The sequence below is a fragment of the Saccopteryx leptura genome, chromosome 4 (genome assembly GCF_036850995.1).
Source record: "Saccopteryx leptura isolate mSacLep1 chromosome 4, mSacLep1_pri_phased_curated, whole genome shotgun sequence".
NCBI lineage: Eukaryota > Metazoa > Chordata > Mammalia > Chiroptera > Emballonuridae > Saccopteryx > Saccopteryx leptura.
The window spans coordinates 190,397,164-190,421,120 of record NC_089506.1 but is presented as its reverse complement, the minus strand read 5'-3'; the positions used below and the strand labels follow the sequence as shown (position 1 = coordinate 190,421,120).

Genomic DNA, 23,957 nt, shown 5'->3' with positions numbered 1-23,957 from the left:
AATCTCTGCAAAAAGCTTTCGAAGTGTGAGGTGTAATGTGCCACCTGCCTGTGTCACTTATGGGCTTGTTCAGTCCTTCACCTGGTCAATCAAGTCGTTTAAGGAGTGCCTCAAATGTGCCTGGTGGTGTGCCGTCCTATTCTCTGGGGCCAGGACCTCCCACTGCTATTCCCAGGGCTTCAGGATGGCTGGTACTGTCCCTCCACCTCTCCACAGGTGAACCAGAGATGGTGAGTGCCTGAGATTTTTAAACACTATTTTTGTGAACAGATAACATATATATATATAGTAGAAAAGTTTAAAGGTATAAAAACATATATAGCATGCAGCAAGGTTGCACAGTACAAGATCAATACACACAAATCAACTGTCTTTCTATACACTAGCCATAATCCATCTGAAAGTGAAATTAAGAAACGTTTATGGATTGGAAGACTTAATATTGTTAAGATGGCAAAAATCCCAAATCAATCTACAGAGTCAATGAAATGGCTATCAAAATTCTAGCTGGCTCCACTGCAGAAATTAGCAAGCTGGTCCTAAGGTTCATATGGAAATGCAGAGGACCCAGAAGGGCCAGAACAAACTTCAAAAGAAAAAAAAAGTTGAGGATTCACACTTAACAACTTCGTATAAAGCTAAATTAGCCAAACTGTGGCATTGACATAAGGACAGACATATAGTTAGATCAATGGAACAGAGTCCAGAAACACAGCCTCACATTATGGTTAACTGACTTTTGACACGAGTAAAAACACAATTCCATGGGGGAAAGAACAGCCTTTCAACAGACGATGCTGGGACAACTGGTTGTGCAGATGCAAAAGAACACACTTAAACCCTACCTCACATTGTGCATAAAAATTAACAAAATGAATCAAAGACCAAAATGTAAGAGCTAAAAACTACAAAACTCTTAAAAGGGAATGCAGGTATAAATCTTCATGACCTTAGATATGACACCAAAAGCATAAACACAAGGAGAAAAATAAAAATAAATTGGATTTCATCAAATTTAAAACTTCTGTGCTGCAAAGGATACCATCAAGAAACTGAAAGGCCCTGGCTGGGTGGCTCAGTGGATAGTGTCAACCAGTGCACCAGAGGTCACAGGTTTGACCCCAAATCAGGGCATGTAAAAAAAAAGCAATCAATGAGTACACAACTAAATGGAACAACTAATAAAATAAGGAGTTGGTGCTTCTTTTCTCCCCTCCCTTTTCCCTCTCCCTTCTCTCTCTCTTTCTCAGATCAATGAAAATATTAAAAAAAGAAAAGAAAATGAAAAAGACAAGCCACAGAATGGAAGAACATTTTGCAAATCATCTAACTGGAAAAGGGATTAGTATCCAGAATACATAAAAATCTCTTGTAACTCAACAATGAAGACAAATAACTAAATTAAAAATGGACAAAGGGCCTGACCAGGCGGTGGCGCAGTGGATATAGTGTTGGACTGCGATGCAGAGGACCCAGGTTTGAAACCCCGAGGTCGCTGGCCTGAGCAAGGGCTCACCAGCTTGAATGTGGAGTCACTGGCTATATTGTGGGATTATAGACATGACCTCATGGTCGCTTGCTTGAAGCCCAGGGACACTGGCTTGAGCAAGAGGTCACTTACTCTGCTATAGCCCCCCAGTCAAGGCACATATGAGAAAGCAATCAATGAGCAACTAAAGGAGCCACAATGAAGAATTGATGCTTCTCACCTCTCTCCCTTCCTGTCTATCTGTCCCTCTCTCTGACTCTCTCTCTCTCTCTCTCTCTCTCACACACACACACACACAAAGGATCTGAATACATTATTTCTCTAAAGAAGAAATACAAATGGCCAATAAGCACATAAAAATGAAAATATATACCCATGCATAAAATTGTACATAAATGTTCAAAGTAGAACTATTCATAATAGCCAAAGGTGGCAAAATCAAAATGGCCATCAACAGATAACGGATAAATGTGGCGTATCTATGCAATGGGTTATTTTTCAGCCATAAAAAGGAAGGAGGTACATTTCTACATCAATACTTTTTTTTTTTTTTGTATTTTTCTGAAGCTGGAAACGGGGAGAGACAGTCAGACAGACTCCCGCATGCGCCTGACCAGGATCCACCTGGCACGCCCACCAGGGGGCGATGCTCTGCCCATCCAGGGCGTTGCTATGCAGCGACCAGAGCCACTCTAGCGCCTGAGGCAGAGGCCACAGAGCCATCCCCAGCGCCCGGGCCATCTTTGCTCCAATGGAGCCTTGGCTGCGGGAGGGGAAGAGAGAGACAGAGAAGAAGGAGAGAGGGAGGGGGGAGAAGCAGATGGGCGCTTCTCCTGTGTGCCTTGGCCGGGAATCGAACCCGGGACTTCTGCACGCCAGGCCGACGCTCCACCACTGAGCCAACCGGCCAGGGCCTACATCAATACATTTTAAAAACAATAGTCTTAAGTGAAAGAAATCACAAAAGATCACACGAAATGTTGAGAATGGTCAAATCTACAGACAGAAAGTAAGTAAATTAGTGGTTGCTGGGGATGGGCTGAATGGGAGTGATTGCTGATGGGTATGGGTTTTCTTTCCTTTTTTTTTTTTTGTATTTTTCTGAAGCTGGAAACGGGGAGAGACAGTCAGACAGACTCCCGCATGCGCCCGACCGGGATCCACCCGGCATGCCCACCAGGGGCTACGCTCTGCCTACCAGGGGGTGTCGCTCTGTTGACCAGAGCCATTTTAGCGCCTGGGGCAGAGGCCAAGGAGCCATCCCCAGCGCCCAGGCCATCTTTGCTCCAATGGAGCCTTGGCTGCGGGAGGGGAAGAGAGAGACAGAGAGGAAGGAGAGGGGGAGGGGTGGAGAAGCAGATGGGCGCTTCTCCTGTGTGCCCTGGCCGGGAATCGAACCCAGGACTTCTGCACGCCAGGCTGATGCTCTACCACTGAACCAACCGGCCAGGGCCGGGTTTTCTTTTTGAGGTAATAAAAATGTTTTGAAATTAGATAGAGGTGATGTTTGTACAACATTGTGAATAAACTAAAACCATTTTAATTGTAAGAATAAAAATACCTGCCCCCCCCCAGATATAGCTATACAGTGAAAAGTAGGTCTCCTTCCTATCCATGTCCACCTGTCACCCAGATGCCTGGCAACAGGCAAATGATTCTCTTGTGTATCTTTCCAAAAAAAATTTTTTTTGCATTTCTAAGCATCTGTGAACACACAATGTCTTCTTTTAAAGAAACAGACAAATGGTAGAATATTATAGATACTGTTCTGTATGTCGTGTTGTGCACACTTAAGGGAGTTTTAAAGATGACAGAAGATCAGCTTCCTGCGGGGTAGGGGACAAAGCCTCGGGGGAAGGGAGTCCAAGCAGAGACAGAGACATGCTGTAAGAAGGGCCTGTTCAGAGAAGCGCAAGACCCGCAGTGCCTGGAGCAGAGGGCTGAGCAGAGAGGCGGGAGGCTGACGGCGCAGGCAGGCTGCTCGGCCAGGCCAGGGCACGGCAGCTTCATGCTGAAAGGTACTGGGAGGCGGGAGGCTGAAGGCGCAGGCAGGCTGCTCGGCCAGGCCAGGGCACGGCAGCTTCATGCTGAAAGGTACTGGGAGGCGGGAGGCTGAAGGCGCAGGCAGGCTGCTCGGCCAGGCCAGGGCACGGCAGCTTCATGCTGAAAGGTACTGGGAGTCCCTGAGAGTGCCAGTTAGCAGTGACATGAAATGATCACTCTGGATGGGATGCCACCACAGGAGGTTGGAGATGGTGGAAGGGCGGTAGTGGCAGAGAAGGAATGAGATGAAGAAATCTGTGTGCCAGGAAGGTGGGAGCCGAGCTGAGTGAGGTGAAGAAAGCAGAATTCACAGCATCTAAAGGCAGACACGGGTCCTTCCAGAGTTCTGGCCAGGGTGACAGAGGCTGGTCACCTCTGAGATGAGGAATGCAGAGGTGGATGTGTTTGAGGGTAGGTGAAAGTTTTAAGTTTGTGAGAAGCCCAAAGGGGGAGCTCCAGGGTCACCTGAAGTTGGAAGAAAGGCCCAGATCTGAGACAAAGGTTGGGAACCATCAGCCTTCAAGTGGTCTTGATGAGGCTACTCAGGGACCAGGGATGGAGGTGTGCAGTCCGAGCCTCAGAGGTCAGGGCTAATCCCAGGGGAGCACTAAAATTTAAGAGGTCGAACCAGAACTGCCATTTATCCAGCACTCCTCTATAGCGAGATCTTTAAATATATACACATGATGTCTCTACTCTACAGGGCAGACTGTCTATTACAAGGATGAGACGCAGAAATGCTAAAATGACTCATTCAAAGTCATACTAGAGAATGATGATATCAGAATTCAAATCTAGATCTGTCTGGTTTCAAAACCTGTGATTCTTCTGTTTGGTTTTCTTTTTATTTATTGATTTTGGTGGGGGAGGAGAGAGAGAGAGGGAGAGGGAGTGAGAGTGAGAGGAAGAGAGAGGAAGAGGGGAGAGGGGGGGGAGAAGAGGGAGAGAGAGAGGGGAGGGAGAGAAAAGGAAAAGGAGAGAGGGAGAGAGAGAGGGAAACATTAATTTGTTGTTCCACTTATTTATGCATTCATTGGTTGATTCTTTTATGTGTCCTGACAATCATATATCAGGATGACACTGGAACCAAATGAGCTTCCTGAGCCAGGGCTGTGTGGTTTTCTGTTACACTCTGAGCTGCCTCCCCAGGAAGAAGCCACCTGAGGGGCAGGCGGGAACACTGAAGGGAAGCCAGGAAAGAGTAACGGAGGAAGCAGTGACTGTGCCCAGTGCCCGGAGTCTGCTCCCACGCCCCTCAAGGTGCTGGGCCAGCGTCCCTGAGTGCCCACCACAGACGTTACTGTGCTCCGAGGGCTGCATGCAGCACGGTCTGCTGCTTTTCAACAGAATATGCTCAGTGTGCCGGGAAGGATGCTGGGTTCCACTTGCTCTCCAAAGCCCCCAAATAGCAATGGTTGGAGGATGAATGGGGCTTGGGGGACGGGGCTCTTAGGACAGGGTGGAATCCGAACCAGGAGCTGGAGGGGCTCCCTGAGGAGCACAGCTCTGTCTCAGGTAGGTCCCCAGCTTCTTCCCCTAACAGCCCTAGAAACAGGTCTTTTTCCGTTTCTGCTCCCACAGTTACCTGGTAAATTTCTCTCTTCTTGTTATGCTGGAGAAGAAAGTATAATCTCCCCCCCTCCTACTTCTGAAGCAGTTTTAAGACACTTCTCAAGCTTTCAGGCTTTAGAGCCAGACATTGGAATTCAAGCCTCAGTCTAAGGCTGATGAGCTATGTGGCTTCAAGCAAGTTACTGATTTCTCTGGGTCCGTTTCATCCTTTCTACAGCAGTGATCATGGAAGCTCTCGGGGTGGAGCGGCTGTGCAGACTACACGAGGTAACACACGTGAAGCTCTGGCGCACAGGTGGAGCTAAAGAGACATTCTCCTTCACACACACACCCCACCCCACCCCACCCCAGGCTGCATTCGCAGAGGAACCTGCTCTCCTGCTTGTTTCCAGTTCCTACCAGAGGGCTTGGATTCACCCCCAGTCCTGCCACATAGGGTCCTCACTGGTGGCCTGGGAGAGGGGGCCAGGAAGAGGCCGAGAAGCAGCTCCAAGCATGAGCAGAGCAAGAGGGCGAAGTCTGTTCCTTCTGGCTGGCACTCAGAAGGCTCTAAAAGCTGCACTTAAAGGGGTAGGGATGAAACAGACACCAAGCCTGAATTTTTGTTTTTAAATGAACAGTGGTCATGTCCCCTTCCACAGAGGGGAGAGGAATAGTATTCGATCAAGTCCAAACATCTGGGCTCCAACTCAGGGCCTTGCTCAGTCCAATCTGGATCTTAAGGGCTGTCCTGTGGCTTGTCTGTGCAGGTGGCTAACCAGTGTATGAGACTGAAAGTTACTGGGCATGGGCTCCTTCAGTCTGGGAACACTTCCTGGAGGTGACGAGTATGTAGTGACAAGAGGGTGGCATCTGGATGGATATAATGAGGCTTGAGGGAACCCAGAGCCTGGAACTGGGAGCCACAGACCTCAGCTCCAGGCACCCACTCTGTTCTTCACACTCACGACTGCTCTCCCACCCAGTCATTCTGGTTGATGATAATGTCTCCAGCACAGGGTGGTGGAGAGGGCTGCATAAAATCATAGACGTGGTGATTTGTAAATGTAGAATGCTATGCAAATAATTATTGGCAAAGAGAGCAGGGTGCAGTCTGAAACAGATCGGGGAGAGGTGGAACGTGGCCTGTGCAGCTGATGAGTGTCTCCGTGCTCCCTCCCTAGAGCCATGCACATACGTTCACAATCCTCCTTTTGACCATCTGGTCCTTGGTGTCAGTTTCATTTAAGGAATTACTGCATTAAATTGATGGAACATTAGTAAAACCTAATTAACATCCAGATTGAGTTTTTCCAAGGGAAGAGAGATTTGCAGAAAATAAAATACTCTAGTAATTTAAATTCCACAGTATTCAAGTAAATACTATATGACTGAACATTACAGCTGAATAATTTTAGTCCAGGAAAAAGCCACCTATTAGAGTCAGTCTATTCCTACAAATGCTACTTCTAATCCTCATTCAAATCTATTCACCCAAACTGTCACATTTATCATATGAGGAAACAGAGGCACTGAAAGGTTGGTTGATTTGGTGAAGGTCAAGGTCACTGACTTGAGGCAAGTCAGGCCTCAAACTTGGGCCTACTAAGTCTAGGTCCAGTGCTCTTACCTTATTACCACAACTGCCTCTGGTATCACATGATTCCCTTAATGGCGCTAGGAGTGCACATAGCCAGAACAGAGCCTTTTTTATTGATAGAGAATGTTTTTGATTTGTACACTGGGGGTGTTAACTTTCCTTCTGTCCATTCTCATCTATCCCCCACCTGCCCATCCAATCCATCGATCCATATATCCTTTATCAGAGGCCAACTTTGTGCCACATGGGAATACAGATCCTGCTCTACAGCCAAGCTCCATGAAAACGGCATCTGCATGAATTACTCACTACCACACGCCGGGGTCTAGTTCAGGTCCAGCCTGGCATGCAGTAGATGTTCAGTAAATACTGAATGAAAGAGCGAATGAGTAAATCTTGTCCTCCAGAAGTTTACAGCCTGGAAGGGCAGACTGACAATGAAGAGTGGGGTATAATTCAGTGTGACCAGGGTCCCAGCACCAAGGAGGGCATGGTAGCCCCTGCTGAGGTGGCTCCTAATCAGCTGGGCACAAGACCACTTTGGTGGCTCATCAGCGTGGGTTCCCTGACACACAACCTGTTTCCTGAGCTGTCAAGGAGCAATGGGTGATTCCTGGGGCTTTCTCTGGGCACTGGCATCAGTTTCTTCGTCATGCGGGACCTCGAATACCTTACTTGTGACCTTCTAGTCTTTTAGCCTCAGATCAACTCTGTCAACATGTCATTTTACTAATTTATTAAAGAGCTCTTTGAGATCCCTTTTCTCCATTTCAACTCCGTTCATTTCAATTCAACAAACATTTCCCAGGCACTGACTGTGTACCAGACCTTGGGACTCCGGAACCCTCTCTGCCCTTCTTCAGGAGCAGAGTCTGCTGCTGAGCCCTTAGGGAGCCTGTGCTCAGGGGTACCTGGCCTTCCCGCAGAAAGCTGAGGAGGGCCCGCCACACGTGGGTATGCGCTGTCAACATCCAAGAACTCTAGCGATGGTTACTGAGAGGATGTTAAAAATCATTATCTACTGAAAATATTAGATTTGCTCTGGATTGTTCATTACATACAATGGCTTAATAGGACTTTTATTGAATAGCTGCAGAGCTCTGGGCCGAAATCAATTTGCCGTACACTCGGAATTTTGATGTATGCTGTTGACTTCCACAACACAGAGCAATTTGTAATAGCTTTGGCTCTCTGTTGTTTTCAAAGCTCCTGCTACATCACAAGCATTTATTTCTGACCACAAAATTACATTTATTCAACAGAAAGCAGCTCTGGGTCTTTAAGAGGTTAACTTCTGGAGTGCTTGGCTGCTCTCCAGCCCGTCGGAGGAGCGGCGCTGGCGCGGTGGCACCGGCGGTGGCGGCAGCGCCGGGCGGGCGGCCGTGATTAATAGACTGCTGAGTGCGCCCCTTTCCACATGCACGCGGCTCGCTCCCCTGCTTCCATAGATCATGGGCTTAGCCTCAACATATCTGACTGAAATTGAATTTGGCTTCTCTCTCAACCGTTCATTTCCTATGTTATGCAAGGTTATATCCTTTTCTGCATGAGCAGAACCAAACCAGCTGCAGCTTTGGAAAAGAAAATGTGTTTTCAATTAGGAAGCTGGCCTGAATATTGAACCACAGCCCTACTGCTCTCCTAATTGAGCCATCATGGAGCAAGCCTTCAGATAGACACTGTAATGCCAGGCCTTCGGATTTCACTGGAAGATAATTAAAACGCACCATCACCACCACAACTAGCACAAGTGCCACCACCATCACCTCAACTGTCACAAGTAAAAAGGCCCGAGAGTCCGTAGAGGACTGTGTTGGGTGAGAAGGAAGGAAGTCCTGCCAGGAACGGGGTCAGGACAGTAGGTTATGCCGGGGTTCTCATGAAGCCTCCTCGGTCCTCCAGCCAGAGCCTATCACTGTCCTCGGGGCCTGGTCCGCTCCGTACTCACCTGGGAGGGACATGGCGTCCCAAACTTGCAGATACCTTTGACACCCCTGGGAGGGGAACCAGCCTTATATTTCTTGTGGGTCACTAGGAATCCTGTGCGGAGCCTCGCACACAGCGAGGTAAGTACTCACTGAGTACTTACCAATGAAGGAGAAAGCGAGAGGAAGGGAGAAATTTAGCTGCGAACGTCTTACTAAACAGCTTGGAAGGGAGAAACGATACAAGGCCTAAGAGACAATGCAGACTCTCGAAAGAAAATTAAAACCAGGCTGAGTTGGTAAGGAAAAGGAACAAGGAAGGCGAACTTTCAGTTAGGTCTTAAAGGATGGAAGTGATTTTTACAGGTGAGGAAGAGCAAACGGTTATAGTAATGGAGGCCATGACTTTAGGAAAAGGTCAGAGGTAGGAAACCACAAGGCATGTTCAGGGTACAGTAAATAGACCAGTCTGGTGAGAGCAGGAAGCCAAGGATATGAAACTTGGAAATACATTTTAAACTAAATCACAGAAGTTGACCTGGAGGAGGAATTGCCCTTGGAGGGAACCTAGCCCAGTGGTTCCTACAACCAGTTACAAATGAGAGTCAGGGTGGACTTCATAAAATTAGATTCTTAGGTCCTACCCCAGGCCCGACAAATCAGAACCTGTAGGGGAGGCAGGTAAGCGCAGGGAGCTGACTCTGGAATTGGTCCAGCTGAGTACCAGCTTTAGGAACCATCAATCTGGCCCAATCTTCTCTAATACCATCCTGCCTATAACACTTACATACAGACATGATGGGGACATAAACATGTGTACATGCACGTGCACACACAGTTACGACCCTCTAGTTTTCAGAAGCTTAAGGCTTATTATGGGGCAAGTTGAACTGTATTCCAAAAACTGTAAGGCAGAGTGTCTTCAGGCTCAAAGTCAGGAGAGAGATACACACGGAACCCTACCAAAGATGAGAAGAGTTTGTTTCTGATGGGTATCTGGGGAGGACCTGGAGGGTATGGCATTTGGGTTGGGCCTTGAAAAAGAATGGGTAAGAGCTGACCATATCCCTGACAGGTGGTCCTCTGGCCCTTGTTTTAATACTTCCAGTAATGGAAACTCACTACCTTAGATGGCAGTTCATTCCATTTTTGAATAGCTCCAACTGCTAGATGAGTCCCCTCTGCTGATGACAGTCAACCCAAGTATTAATCAGTCCACTGGCTCGTGCTAGACTTCAGAGCTATGCCCCCCACCACTCGGCCCCTGACCACCGTGCTCACCCGCTCACTGTACAGATGAGTCAAGTCAGGCAGAAAGAGGCCTGGGAGCTCCCCGAGGTCACAGAAGAGTGAGTGGCAGTCCCTGGGCAGGCTCCCAGGTCCTCTAACTCCCTGTGAAATGTCCTTTGAAGTAAAGCACTCGGACACCCTGGCTTTATTTAGACATGGCCTTTAGATCTGAACACTTAAATATGTTACAGCGCAGCAGATATGGGCCACAGGACATCCTTGAAACTCTTAGTCCCTTCCCTTTCAACTAATTCATGGATTATTTACCCAGTTTAATCCATTTTATCTATTATTTGATTAAAATCCATCAAGTGTGCACAGGGCCTTTGCTTCCCACTGCACTCAGACTGCTTCTTTGGACCACAGCTTTTGAAAGCAGCTCACCAGCATGGCCCCCCAGACCCTGCCTGCCCAGCCCTTGCTGGCCACACCGGCCTGCCTTCTTCCCTCACTCCTTTAGCCCCAGCCCTTGGCCTGCTTTCTGGCTTCTGGTCACCTGAGCACTGTCCCTCCTCAGAACCCTGGCACTTGCCGGACACTCTCCCCAGCTTTGTGCTTGGCTCGCCCTCATCACTCAGGCTTCCCTCCAATGTCACCTCCTGGGTGAGGCCTCCCAGGACAACCATCTCTGCTCCCCACACTTCCCCACTTTCCCATCCATTTCCCTACAGCACCATCACCACCTGACATTACTCCTGTGCTTATTATCTCTTTCTCCTCACTAGAACACAGGATCCAAGACAGTAGAGGCCTTGTCATCTGTATCCATGGCTACATCCTTAGCTCCTATTTGGCCCAGAGATATACACATTGCTGGCTCTCAAGGTTTTACAGAATTTAAAAAAAAAGAAGAAGAATGAATATCAGAGAGTAAAACTCAGCACCAGAGGCAATGTGGGCCTTCACACGGCCTGACGGCGGCTCTGAATATTGCTGGTATGTTATACCTACAGGGGACCTCCAGTACAAAGGGAAGATGAAAATAAGTACTGGCCCTCACGTGGGCCATGTCAGCAGATGACAGTGGGATGAAGTCACAGTCTGCAGTTAACCTGGGCCCTACTCCTCTGAGGGGTGCAGATATGGTCGTGGCAAAAGGTATGCACATATTATGGACAGTTATGCGAGACAAGGTGTAGAAAGCCAGATCTGATATAGGAAGGGCTGGGTAGAAGGGGAGGGAAGGCTGAAGCTGCGTTTACCCAGCACTTTATACAAAATGAGCACCAATGGTCCTTATCCAAGACGGGGGAGGTTGATGGAGATGATGGGGCAGCAGAAGGGGTCCTCCCCACTTCCCATGAACTATCAGACTGCACAACATTAAAGAATATGCCCATGGTGCCAGAGAGCTCAGGTCTGCCACTATCACCTGTGTGACTTTAGGTAGTGTACTTACCCTCTCTGGGTTTAGTTTCTTCATCTCTAAAATGGGCTGCTGCTTAACCCACCCGCCCCAATGGACACCTACTGCCTATTCACTAGGGCCAGGTACTAGGTATACAGAGGAGGCCAAAACAGACGTAGAAAATCTAGAGCCTGACCAATGGTGGATACAGGAGCAACCTGGAACACCAAGGTTGCTGATTCAAAACCTGAGGTTACCAGCTCAATCCTGGGGTCACCAACTTGAGCCCAGGGTTGCTGGTTTGATTCCCAGTCAGTGCCCATATGAGAAGCATATTTCAATCAATGCACAATTAAGTGGAGCAACAAGCTGATGATTCTCTTTCTCTTTCTCCCTTCCTCTCTCTCCCCCTTTCCCAGGGGGGGAAAAAGAAGAAGAAGAAAAAGAAAATCTAGAGAGAGTGATGCAGTCTTACATTAGCCTGGAACTCTGAACAGAGAAGACCAAGTCAGAGAGAGAAATCTGAGTTTTCAGCATATAGATACTGAGAAAGTATAGAGCAAAGAATGCCATGATTCAGCAGTCTGAAGGAAAATAAGGAACTGCCCAAGAAGACTATAAAAATCAATAGCCAGAGAGAGCCCAGAACGAAGAACCCAGAGGGCAAATGTCATGGGCTGTCAAGAGAGAGAACCTATTAGGAGAGAGGAGTGGCCAGGTGTGCCGAATGTCACTCAGGTGAGAGGGAAGGAGAATAAAAGGGTCAAGGGAGAGTGTGGCGGACATCAGACTGGCATGGTTTGAAGAATAATGGGAACACACACAGGATGGCGATGACTCTTTGGAGAAGCCTGGCCAAGTGGGCTGGGGGACAAAGGAGGTTTGGCATCTCTCTCTGTCTGTCTCTGTCTCAAGATGGAACAGACCAGTGCTTGTAGAAATGCTGATGAGAAGAATCCAGTAACTAGCAGAGACTGAAGATACTGGAGTGGGGATAGCTGCAGAACTATGGTTTCTGAGAAAGCTCCAGCGCCCATGTGGAAGGGCCTGGGTTTGAGGACAGGGCGCTTTCTCCAACAGTGGAAGTCAACAGAGAAGACAGATACAGCTCCAGAGATCTGGTGACAGGAAGGTAGATGCAGCCGGTACTTGCCAGTACTGTGAAGACTGGGTGAGCATATGCTTGAAAAGCATGCAGCACAGCGCTGAAACCTGCTAAGTGTCCCACAAATGCCATTTTGAACATTATTACAAATGTGCTATCCCCTTCAGCCTGCCCAAGTGCATAACGTCAGTGGAAGTATCCATTTGCCTGGAGATTAAAATTTATCACAGATGAAATGCAAAGCAAAGGGAGGAGAAGACAATATTCAGCTTCTGACATACAAAAATAGAATTATATGGCTATTGCTTTGTAAGCACAATTATTTCTTTTTGAAAACAGTTTATACTTATAATAACAAAAGAAGCACCTGTGAGTAGGGGCATTCCTACAACACTAGAAACCTCCTTTGTGTCTAATCTATGATAACCTCTACTCTTAATTTCCTGTTTAACCTTTTCCTTGTGGTTCTATTATATAATAAAAACCTACATGTTTCCCTAAACATTACCAACTTGCTATTGCAGTTTTGCATTTCATTCACTTTCCCTGCTGTGTTGTAGTCCATGGTTACTTATTTTTTCTACAGCTGATGGAAATGGGTTGTTTCTCCTTGTTTACTACTTTCAAACATTCCTGAACATGCTTCCTGGGGCCCACGTCTAAGTCTATTTAGGGAATATACTCGGGAGTGAAACTGCTGTCGCGATGTATGTTCGTTAGCTTTAGTATCTGATGCCAGACAGGTTTTCAAAAAGGTTACATGCATTTACACTCCTACCTCGACTTTTGAATTTTGGCCAACCTGGCAGACATAAGTAAATTGCTCTTAAATTGTTTTATTCTGTTTCCCTGATTACAAGGTTGAGCAACTTTTCATGTATATATTTGTTAACCATTCTGATTTTCTCTTAAGAGAAAGCCACTCACGGCTTTGGCCCATATTGCTATTGAGATGTTCGTCTTTTTCTTATTACTAGGTAAATGTTTTTTATATTTTCTGAATAACAACCCTTGTCAATTATGTGTGTGGCAACTGTCTGGTTTGTGACTTGTGGCCAACGGTACCCAACATATGATCTGTGCATGGTGTAACCCTAGGGCGCCCATTCACATCAGAGGCATTTGAAAAAGATTCAAAGAGGTTGGAATCTTCATTATGACAGGTTTCCAACAGATGTGTACAATGTCTTGAGAAAGGTAGAGCCTTTTACTAGTTCACACAAAGGTAAAGCTGAGCTAGCAGTACCCTGGGAATATCTTTTCATTTCTCTCATACATCTTTCCATGGGGAAAAAAAAATAGCTTTTACTTTTAAATGTTAATGTAGTTGAATAGAACAATTTCTTCCTTTATGGTTTTCTGTTTAAGTCATCTTACCCAGTCATCATATTCTGCATTTTCTTCAAAAAAGTTTAAAGTTTTGTCTTAAGTCTCTTCCTGTAATTTGTGTTTGCATATGGCTTGAGATAGGGATCTAATTTCATTTAATTTCATAAGGATAGCCTTATGAACTGTTTATTGAATGTCCACCCTTTCCTCACTGATCTGTAAGGCTCTTTGTGATGTGTTTCACTTCCGTGTATGCACAGGTCAGTTCTGACTGCTTTATTGTGTTCCATGGGTGTATTTGTCTATCCCTGTGCCAATTACTATGGTTGATTATCTGATAGGTCAAATCCTCCATCATGTTCTTATTATCTTCACAATTACCAGCTTCCTATAAATTTTGAAATCAGCTTTGTAAGTATCATAAAAAAATCCTTTTGGAATTTTGATTAGAACTACAATGACTCACAACATAATCAATTTGGCGGAAACTGATATCTTTAATAATAGTGGGAATTTCTACCATTGAATACCTCATCTCTCTCCATTTAAATCTTTAATATCCTTTAATATAAATGTTATTCTTTTCTCCAGAAAGAGCTTCTATGCCTTCCTATATTTTTATCTAGGTAGCCTTTATTTTCTGTTGCTATCGCCAGTGGTATCCTTTCTCCCTTTGCTGTTGATGTAGAAGTATGTATTTACTTTTGTATATTGATTTTGTATCTTGCAACCTTGTTAAATAATTGAAGCTCACTTGAAAAATGAGTTTTATTTCTTCTGTGACAATACTTATACTTAATTTCTTTTTCTTGTCTCCCATGCTAAGACTTCCAGTACAATGTTAAGTAAGGTAGCATTATAGGCATTTTTATCTTGTTCCTGATTTTAAAGGGAACATTTTCAACATCATTGAGTATGATGATTGATATAGCTTTTTGATAAATACCTTTACTTGGTTAAAGAGTTTCCCCTTTAATGCTAGTTTGCTGGTAGTAGTTTTTATCATGAATGAATGTTAAATTTTACCAAATTCTTTTCCTGTAATTATTGAGATAATATTTTCCTCTTTAATCTGCTAATGAACTTATAAATTATAATCAATAATTTAATTAATATAAATAATTAGTAAATTTATAATTATAAAATTATAATTAATAAATTTGCATTAATGCATTTTTCTATTAAACCAAATAGCACTCTTGGGATACACAGAACTTGATGGATTCAATTTACTCATATCTTTTAAAGGACTTCTGCATATCTATTCATAAATTTGTCTACTTCAATATTCCTTTCTTATACTGTTCTTGTCTGGTTTTGACATCAAGGTTATATTAGCCTCGTAAGTTAGAAAGTGTTGTTCTTTCTTTTACAATATTCTGAAGAAGTTTGCAAAAGATTAGAACTATTTATTTCATGAATGATTGATAGAACTCTCCCATAATAATGTCGAGACATTGTGGAAATATTTCTGTAATTGTTGTAAGGCCTAAGCCCACCCCTTACCCCTCCACCTTCTATACGATGATCCTCTGGGAGGAGAGAAGGAGACAACCTGAAAGACAGCATTTTTCTAGAGTGTGACACTACACTGAAGGATTGTCTAAATTATTGACCTAAAATATGCCTTAAATTGGACCGACCATTTAGGTTACTCCCCTTACCCCCACTAATCAGTTGGCTGGGTTTGTGAAAAACACAAACTTAGTTAGAAATATAAATAACTAATTTCAGTGTGAGTTAAATTGGATGACTTTGCTATAATAGCTGTGAGTCACTGTTATGATTAATGATATTCCAAACTTTTCAATCAAGGACAACAAATACCTTTTTCTAAGGTATTTCCCGAGCATATATTCGGGGGTTCCTTATTAACAGCAACATAACTGGAAGAAAGGATAGAGGCAAATGTTTGAAAACTTTCTCCAGAGGAACCTCACTGTTCAAGCATTGGGTCAATAACTATTTTTGAGAGCTCACACACTTTAGTCCCAGTTTGCTTCAAATACCAATGGCCAATAGGACAGGACACAGAGGGTGCCTCCACACATTTACAGACTCATGGGGAACAAAGTCATAGGCAGCTCTCAGGCACAATGACAAGTGTGTCCCAAATAGTGCAGGGTGCAATGGCAGCACATGGTGCAGGGAACTTGGCTATCCCTGGGGCTCAGGGAAGACTTTTCTTGAGGAAGTGACGCCACACAGGAGTGAGCCAGGTGAAGTGGAAGGAAGAAGGAGCAGCCCATTCAAAGGCTTGGAGGCCCCCGAGGACTCCCAGCGCATCAAGCCTGGCAGAAATTTAGACTGGCTTTGAGTCCAGTGATAGGTAGTAAGTGGTGAGAGAAGTCTAGGAAGGTAAGCAGTTACCAAATCACGTGGGTCTCATAAATCACAGGAAGGAAGGTGTCTGGATTTTCCCTGAGAACCACAAGAAAACATGGAGGGGCACAAGTGGTGCCCCAGCGAGGTGAATGTTTCCCAGGACATTCGAACACACTACAATTACCAGCTCTTGCAGGTAATTTCTTGCTGTCTGAAAACCTCATTTTGTTTTGTTTTCTTTTATGGATCTCAAATAGGAAGTAATCTATACAAATTCTGAGACAAAGAACATTTTTTCACTAATATCATGTTTTTCTAAGGGAAACTCAAGCACCCTGGAATGATCTAAAAATATATATATTTGAAAAATAAAATGCACCCAGTAAACACTAATGAAGGGTATAAAAACAAGCCTCTGATCACAGAAGGTGGCGTTTTAGAAAAAACCAGCTGACTGGAACATGCCCATCAAAGCACCAAGACATGCTGCCTTCTGGCCTTACTCACGGAAAATCCTCCCTGCAGGTGTGGTCCCTACCTCCAGGTACCCTCTGCTACTAAGTTCATTCCTCAGAAACAAGTAGGATTTAGTCCCTTCTACTAAAACCAGCTTACTAATAAGCATAAATTATTTAATATAAATATAATTAGCAAAGGCTTGGTAAATATTAATTAACAGTACTATAAAAATATTTACTTTACAAATAAACTTTTTAAAAGATAGGCAAATAAGAAGCCTAGATGTTTCTTAGGTATTTTCTTTTTTTTTTGGCGATAAAGACAGAGAGAATCAGTAAAAGGGACAGATAGACTGGAAGGGAGAGAGATGAGAAGCATCAATTCTTTGTTGTGGCTCCTTAGTTTCTCATTGATTGCTTCCTCATATGTGCCTTGACTGGGGTCTACAGTAGATTGAGTGACCCCTTGCTCAAGCCAGTGCCCTTGGGCTCAAGCCAGTGCCCTTGAGCTCAAGCTGGCAAACTTGGGAGTTTCGAACCTGGGTCCTTCGCGTCCTAGTCTGATGCTCTATCCACAGTGTCTCTGCCTGGTCAGGCCTCAGGTATTTTCAAATTTAATATATCCAGAACAAAACCTACTATCCAGAATGTGAAATAATCTATAAGATAATTTCGATCTTAAAACAAATAAACAAAAATAACACTAAAACACCACACACACACAAAATTCAATGTAATAAAAAATAGTAACAATGGTGGGGGAGTAGAGAAAGCTATATATATCAAATGCAATGCATGAACCTGATTGAACCCTGGTTGGGGGCAGGCAGCTATAAGACACAATTTGGGGTAACTGGGGATATCTAATTTTTGGACCAAATATTAGATACCATGGAATTAGTCTTAATTTTCCCAATTATGATATTCAGGGCTAGTGTGGAGAGGTTGGAGAATATCCTCCATTTTAGGAGATATACACATATGTTTGAGGGTACAGTGTGGAGCTATCTGCAGCTTACCTTCTAATGTTTAACAACAGGATGGGAAGCAAATGTGGCAGAATGCTAACAAGTGGTGAGTCTGGGTAAAGGGAGTACAGGTGTTCATTATACTAATCTCTCTACTTTGATGTAAACTTGAAATTTTTCAAGAAGAAAGAAAAACAAGCAAACAACAAAAACAGCACACTGAACTATTTCAGGTAGAGAAACTCTAAGCCAGAGGGCCTCACAAAGCTGCTGAACAGGTAGAAGAAAGAGATCAGATCAAATGCGGGTAGGTGTAAGGTGACAGTTTTACGCACAGAATGAGGGTTTGGGGAGGTACTTCTGAGGAAAAGGCAATTCATGTCATTTCAGTTCCCTGGATCGTGCCCCTCCCCCTGTTCTCTGGGCATTCCTGTGGTCCTACCAATATGGGTTCTTTACAAGCCTTTAAAAAAGTCTCGCTTCCTTTCCTCAGTATTATTACTACTTTCATCATTCCAACAGAAGCAGCACGGGCTGAATGAATAACTCCACACCAATAACAAAATTTCTGGCTAAAATCTACTGATCCTCTACACAAAGGGCTGGGAAAGAGCCGGAGTGTCAGCCACCTCCACTGTCCTCTTTGTGGAGATTACTCTATGGTGGCCAGGGCTCCTGTCTCGTGACTGGCAGGCCACCTACCATCTTGCCCAGTCCTTCTCTGGAAGGATATATTAGAAAAACTTTCCCCCTATTCAGCCTAAACTCACTCCTAGAAAACTTTTCCCTCTGTTCAGCCTAAACTCACTCCTCATGACTTCTGCCAGTTGCTCTTTTTTCAAGCTCAATCAATTGAATTTCCTCTCCCCACACAGTTGCATGGAAAGCACCAGGTTGCCCCACTCCATCCCCCCCGCTCTGGAGGCCTCACAGCGGTGCCCCCAGACCAGCTCGGTGAACAGGTGAGCCTGAGGAAGCTCATGAGCTTTTACAGGCTGTGGTCTAACAGGCTCTGGCCACCCAGTGGACACATCACACTGGGAAGCACAGAACTTGAATGAGGGTAGGCTGGCACAGTTGGGAAGGCTCCCTCTGGGTGGGCACCTTCCTCTGTTAATGGTACTTATTTAATGGGAATAAAAAGAAAGCGTGATGAACTATGAAGGGTGGCTCAGAATATGAAATAAATACAAACGCTTACCTCCCCTTGGAAGCTCTTCAGCAGTGGCGCTACCTGCTTGCGCAAATCCTGGAGCAAGAGGGATGGGTCAGGAAACAGCCATTTGAGAAGGAAAAAGAGGGGAAACATTCGTTAAGGCCTCCTCGAAACAGCTTTGAATTCAGTGATGACCATCATTACGCAGAGCAATCCTGGTCCCGCCCCTGTTCTGTCCCTTGATTCATACAACATAATGCCAAACCGGCACCCCATCGTTTCCATGTCTTACTTAAGAATGACCACTAGATTTATTTCTACTAAATCCTGGTTATAAACACCTCATTTCGAATGTGCTATGGACTAAAGTTTTTGCTGATATCAGCCAGAAACTATTTACTTATAATAAAAGAAAGGGTTACAATGCAGTTTTTACTGGGATCTGAAATGGACGCTACTGTGTCCCGCATATTAGCTGTTACTTCTGAGCACTGTTAATGGAGGACACACCTGTTCTGAAACCGTGTTTCATATAGTCACTGAGAATTTTATCCCAAGGCAGCAGTACTCATTATTTCCCTTGGAGAAGTCAATACTTTTTTCCTCCTTAGGGTCATTTTCTATATTTTTATGCCAAATTCAATGACAAAAAAAGAATCAAACTCTTTAACGGTCTCTTCTTAAATAAATAAGGTTATCTGTGGTAGGCATAATAACGGCCCCAAAGCTGTCCGACCACATCCTGATCCATGGAACCTGTGACTGACTATACTAGGTTACACGGGAAAAGGGACACTGCCGATGTGATTAAGTTAGGGATCAAGCAGGGAAGATTATCCTGGATTATCCAAGCAGGTCCAGGTCCTTTTACAGGGAGGCAGGAGGGTGAGGGCAAGAGCAGGCACGAGATGGGAGCGGGGTTGGGGGGTAGAATGACACAGGGGCAGAAGCCAAGGCACACAGGCAGAAGCTGGAAAAGGCAAGAAAACGATTCTCCCCTGGAGCCGCTGAAAGCAACTCAACTGGGCTAACACCTCAGTTCAGCCCGGGAAAACCCATTGTGGATGCTGACCTGCAGCACAGTCAGATGAGAAAGTTTTGCTGTTTTAAGCCACCAAGTCCATGCCAATTTGTTACAGCAACAATAGGAAACAAACACACTATGTCAATGAGCCCACTGTACTTTTCAGAAAGACAGGATACAATACACACCGAAAGGGAAAGTGAGGGAGAAGAGGATAACAAAGAAGAATTATAGAATAGAGATCACTGTTGGATCCCAGGAAGGGCCAGTGGTAGGAATACGTCATGCTTCTTTGTCAGAAACCTGGCAACTACAGGTAGAACGGTGGGAAGTCTAATCATAAGCAAGTTCAATGCGTGCTGGAGGTGGGGTGGGGGTCACATGGCCTGGACGCTGCAAATGGGAAGGTGAAGGCAGAAAGAGCCCTTGGCACTCTGGGATGGGAGGGCTGGTTGCCCTTCCCTCCCCCCCACTCTCTTGGGAAAGGACAACCAGGCAGGATGGTCATACTGAGCTGCTGTGGTCAAACTGCAAACACAAAACAATAAACAAAGTTTACTTGTTTGTTTGTTTTCCACAAAGGCTGCTTTGATGAAGACAATTCATCAAGGAGGTGTGGCTGTATTCTCCTGTGTACTCCAGTGGGGTGCTAGGGTGAGAATCCACATGGGGAAAAAGAGCTAACACACTTCCATGAAGCTGGCGCTGCTATGGCATCCATGGAGTGCCAGTACAGCTTGCCCAGATGTGCGGCACATCTTCCTCTCAAAAGGCCACAAATCATATTAACCTAATTTTTGTAAGTGAGAAGCGGGGAGATAGTGAGACAGACTCCCGCATGTGCTCTGACCGGGACCCACCCAGCAACCCCCATCTGGGGCCAACGCTCAGTCCAACTGAGCTATCTTCAGCACTCAGAGCCGATGTTCTACCACTGAGCTATCCTCTGCCCTGGGGCTGATGCTTGAACCAACTGAGCCACTGGCTGCAGGAGGGGAAGAAAGAGAGAACAGGGGAGAGGAAAAGAAGAGAAGCAGATGGTCACTTCTCATGTGTGCCCTGACCGGAAATGGAACCCAGGGATGTCCATACACAGGGCTGACACTCTATCCACAAAGACAACTGGCCAAGGCAACCTAATTTTTAAAAATAAAATGTGAACAGTTCAAGGACGATAATCTATATGTGCTGCTTGTCTGTGGGAACCGTAGCTCCTTCCAGGCCTGGGCTTCAGGGATAGCCCTTCACTTTTCAGGGAGCTAGGGTCAATCCCCCACAGCCACTCTGGGAGACCTGGGGTCGGCTGAGCACCTGCCTTGCTGTATCCAACAGCTGGTCGCACCTGATGGCTCTTGATATAGGGCCCCTAAAGCTTTTAACATGCCTGGATTAGATAATGCAGAACTAGAAGCAGACAGGCCTAATGTCATGGGCTCTCCTTCCTGTTTCTTCTGAGTCTAGAGAGGTGGCTGTGGTCATAGTCAGGAGTGCATCCTCTCCCCTCTAGACTGGGGGTTGCCTGAAGGCACAGAATGAGTGTGTTAGTCCCCGCAACCCTATCTCCAGCACCTGCACAAGGCTGGGCGATATTTCATTGAGAAAACCTAGGCACAAGAGGACTCAAAACTCCACAAAGTTGGACAACAAAAGCTGGTCATATCTCTTGCCAGGTCTGACATTCCTTTTTCTGGAGGGGCCAAACCTACCTCACAGTGGCCACCTCTCCATACTGTACAGTGGGGAGGACAGCAGGTATAGGCTCTGCTCAGGGCATAGGTGTCCTCTGCAGCCCATAGGGTGCTCAGCACAAAGACTGACTTGAGCATCAATAGGGAATTGCCACTGAGAGAGTGATGCCAACCTGGGATGCACTCATAGGAGCATTAACCTCTGTCTCCTCCATACCTAGAATGGGCCTGGTACACAGGGAGGTCTCAAAAGACATGTAATGGGTGCATCAGTATATAAATGGAAGAACAATCTCTCAAAGTGTGTCAGTGGGCGAGTGAGAGGATGCCACCTGAAGGCTGGCTCCTATTCCAAGGCAGCGCTGTCAGCAAACATGAAGCGCCAACACCCTCTATAACTTAAGTTTCTATAGCTATATTAAAAAAGCAAAAAGAAACAGATGAAATTAATTTTAATTTCATTTAACCCAATATATCCATATATTATCATTCCCACGTAATCAAGAGAAAAGTTATTAACAAGATAGTTTACAGTTTTCCCCCTGGTTATTAGGTTTTTGAAATCTAGTGTATATTTTACACTTCAGCCCATCTCTCTTTGGACTGGCCACATGTCACCTGCCCCCAACCACCCAGCTGCACTGGGTGACAGTCACCACATTTGCAGCCGGGCACTAAGAGATGCCTTCTCAAGTCAGGGCTCTTCTGGAAGCCCGTCAGGGGGTCAGATGGAGAGGAGAAAGGACAAGAATCAAGAGAAGCTGGAGAAGAGCCAGAACAGGTTAAGAGGAGGAAATTTCAAGAGGGAAAAGGTGTTTATGTTAAATGCCACCACAGAGGCCAGAGAAAACTGCTAGATTTAGCAGCACCAAGAACACCCTGAGCAGTGTGAGTAGGGGGGAGGACCAACCTGTGGGGGACTGAGGGTGACAGTTCTGAGGAAGAGGCTGTAGAGTGTGAGGAGAGGGGAGGCAGAGAGGGCTGGGAGTGCCAGGCAGAAGAGGGTCTCGGGCAGAAGCTGACAGGACAGCAGTCCCCCTTATCCGCGGGGGATGCATTCCAAGACCACCAATGGATTCCTGAAACTGTGATAGTTCTGAATCTTATACATAGATGTTTTTTCCTATATTACATAGCTTTTCACTTAAAAGGAAGCACCTTCTAGCTTCTCTTTGGCATATCCAAATGGCTAGCATCACTACTCTTGTGCTTTGGGGCCGTTATTAAGTAAAAGAAGGGTTACTTGAAAACCAGCACAGTGATACCAAGATAGCTGATCTGATAACTGAGATGGTTACTGAGTAAGTGACTAATGGGCGAAGAGTGTATTCAGTGTGGAGACGCTGACAGAGGGCCGATCGCATCCCAGGCAGTACAGAGTAGGATGGTGCGAGATTTTATCAAGCTCCTCAGAAAAATAAGCAATTTAAAACTTATGAATTGTTTATTTCTGGAATTTTCCATTTAATATTTTCAGACCGAGGTTGAGTGCGGGCTACTGAAACCTCAGTGAACAACCCCAGGCAAGGGGGGACTAATGTAGTCACCCCTTGGAACACCTGCTGCGCTGAGTGTGGTAGCAGGGACTTCAGGTACGCCAGTCACCGGCTTGTCACAGTGGCCAACGTAACAGATTGATACTACATTTTATAGATAAGGACACCCAAGGCTCGTTAAAGGGAGGATGCTTGTCCAAGGTCATGCACTTCTGTAAGGAAATCGATCGCTTTGGCTACGTGCGGGTGCAGGGATGACACATAGGGGCCACCTGGACAGCAGCTGGGGTGGTGGTGAGGGGGGGGGGGGAGGACAACAGCACACGTATCACTCAAAAAGCTTACAACTGGCCCAACCTCAGGGGGAATGGTGAAGCTGGATGGGGTCACAGAATGTGAGAGGTGGTGGGGCCAAGGCATTCGAGACCACCGCGGGTGCAGGTTCCGGCCCAGGCACCCTGGAGGTCAGCCCACAAAGCAGTGCCTCTTATCTTACAAGGCTCACCCCCGCCAGCTGGCCCAAGGCTGGCCTCCCAGGAACACTCGCTTTGAGACATGGTGGAGATGACAAAAGTGCTTTTGATTACACCACCCAGGAAGGCAGAAGAGCCACACTTTTCATAATGATCCTAAATAAACTCACCTCTGCTGTCCCTGCTATAACAACCCACTATATATTTTACAAGTCATTTCTCTGGGCATTTTCATGTCTCATGACAGATCTGCTAAAATAACCCCGTAGACATTAAAGCTGGAGGTGCATGTCTATACTCACACATGTACATATAGTCGAAGACAGCTGAAGAGACAAAAAACACTAAATATTCACACACACACACACCCCCACACAAACTGATATAATGTACTTCAAGTCACCAGCTAAAATTGCTCCTTCCAATTTTATTTTTGGCAATTGGAGAAATTCTTCATCTGATTCTTCTACCTGCAAATATTATGTGGTTTAGTACTAAACTAAGGAGACAGAACTTAGGACACTCACTTCTGACCCCCGGGCCACTCCATCACCAGTCAGAGGGCCGGGCCACGATTCACTGCCCTCTAGAACAGAGTGCCCTTTGCTGCAGGGACAGCAGCACAGCTGCAGGTGCTGCCGCCCAGCACTGTGGGCCACCTCCAACTGAAAAAAGTGGGGTCCAAGCCA

General features: G+C 45.6%; 1 protein-coding gene across 6 annotated transcripts in view; it reads right to left on the bottom strand.

The window, feature by feature from the left end:
• The window catches only part of CUX1 (cut like homeobox 1), a 375,210-nt gene that overhangs the window by 180,788 nt on the left and 170,465 nt on the right, over nt 1–23,957 (bottom strand). For all 6 annotated transcript variants that reach the window (XM_066382339.1, XM_066382340.1, XM_066382341.1 and 3 more), the window contains exon 3: nt 18,633–18,680. In XM_066382339.1, coding sequence (XP_066238436.1) covers nt 18,633–18,680 — 48 coding nt within the window. The remainder of the gene's footprint in view (nt 1–18,632; nt 18,681–23,957) is intronic.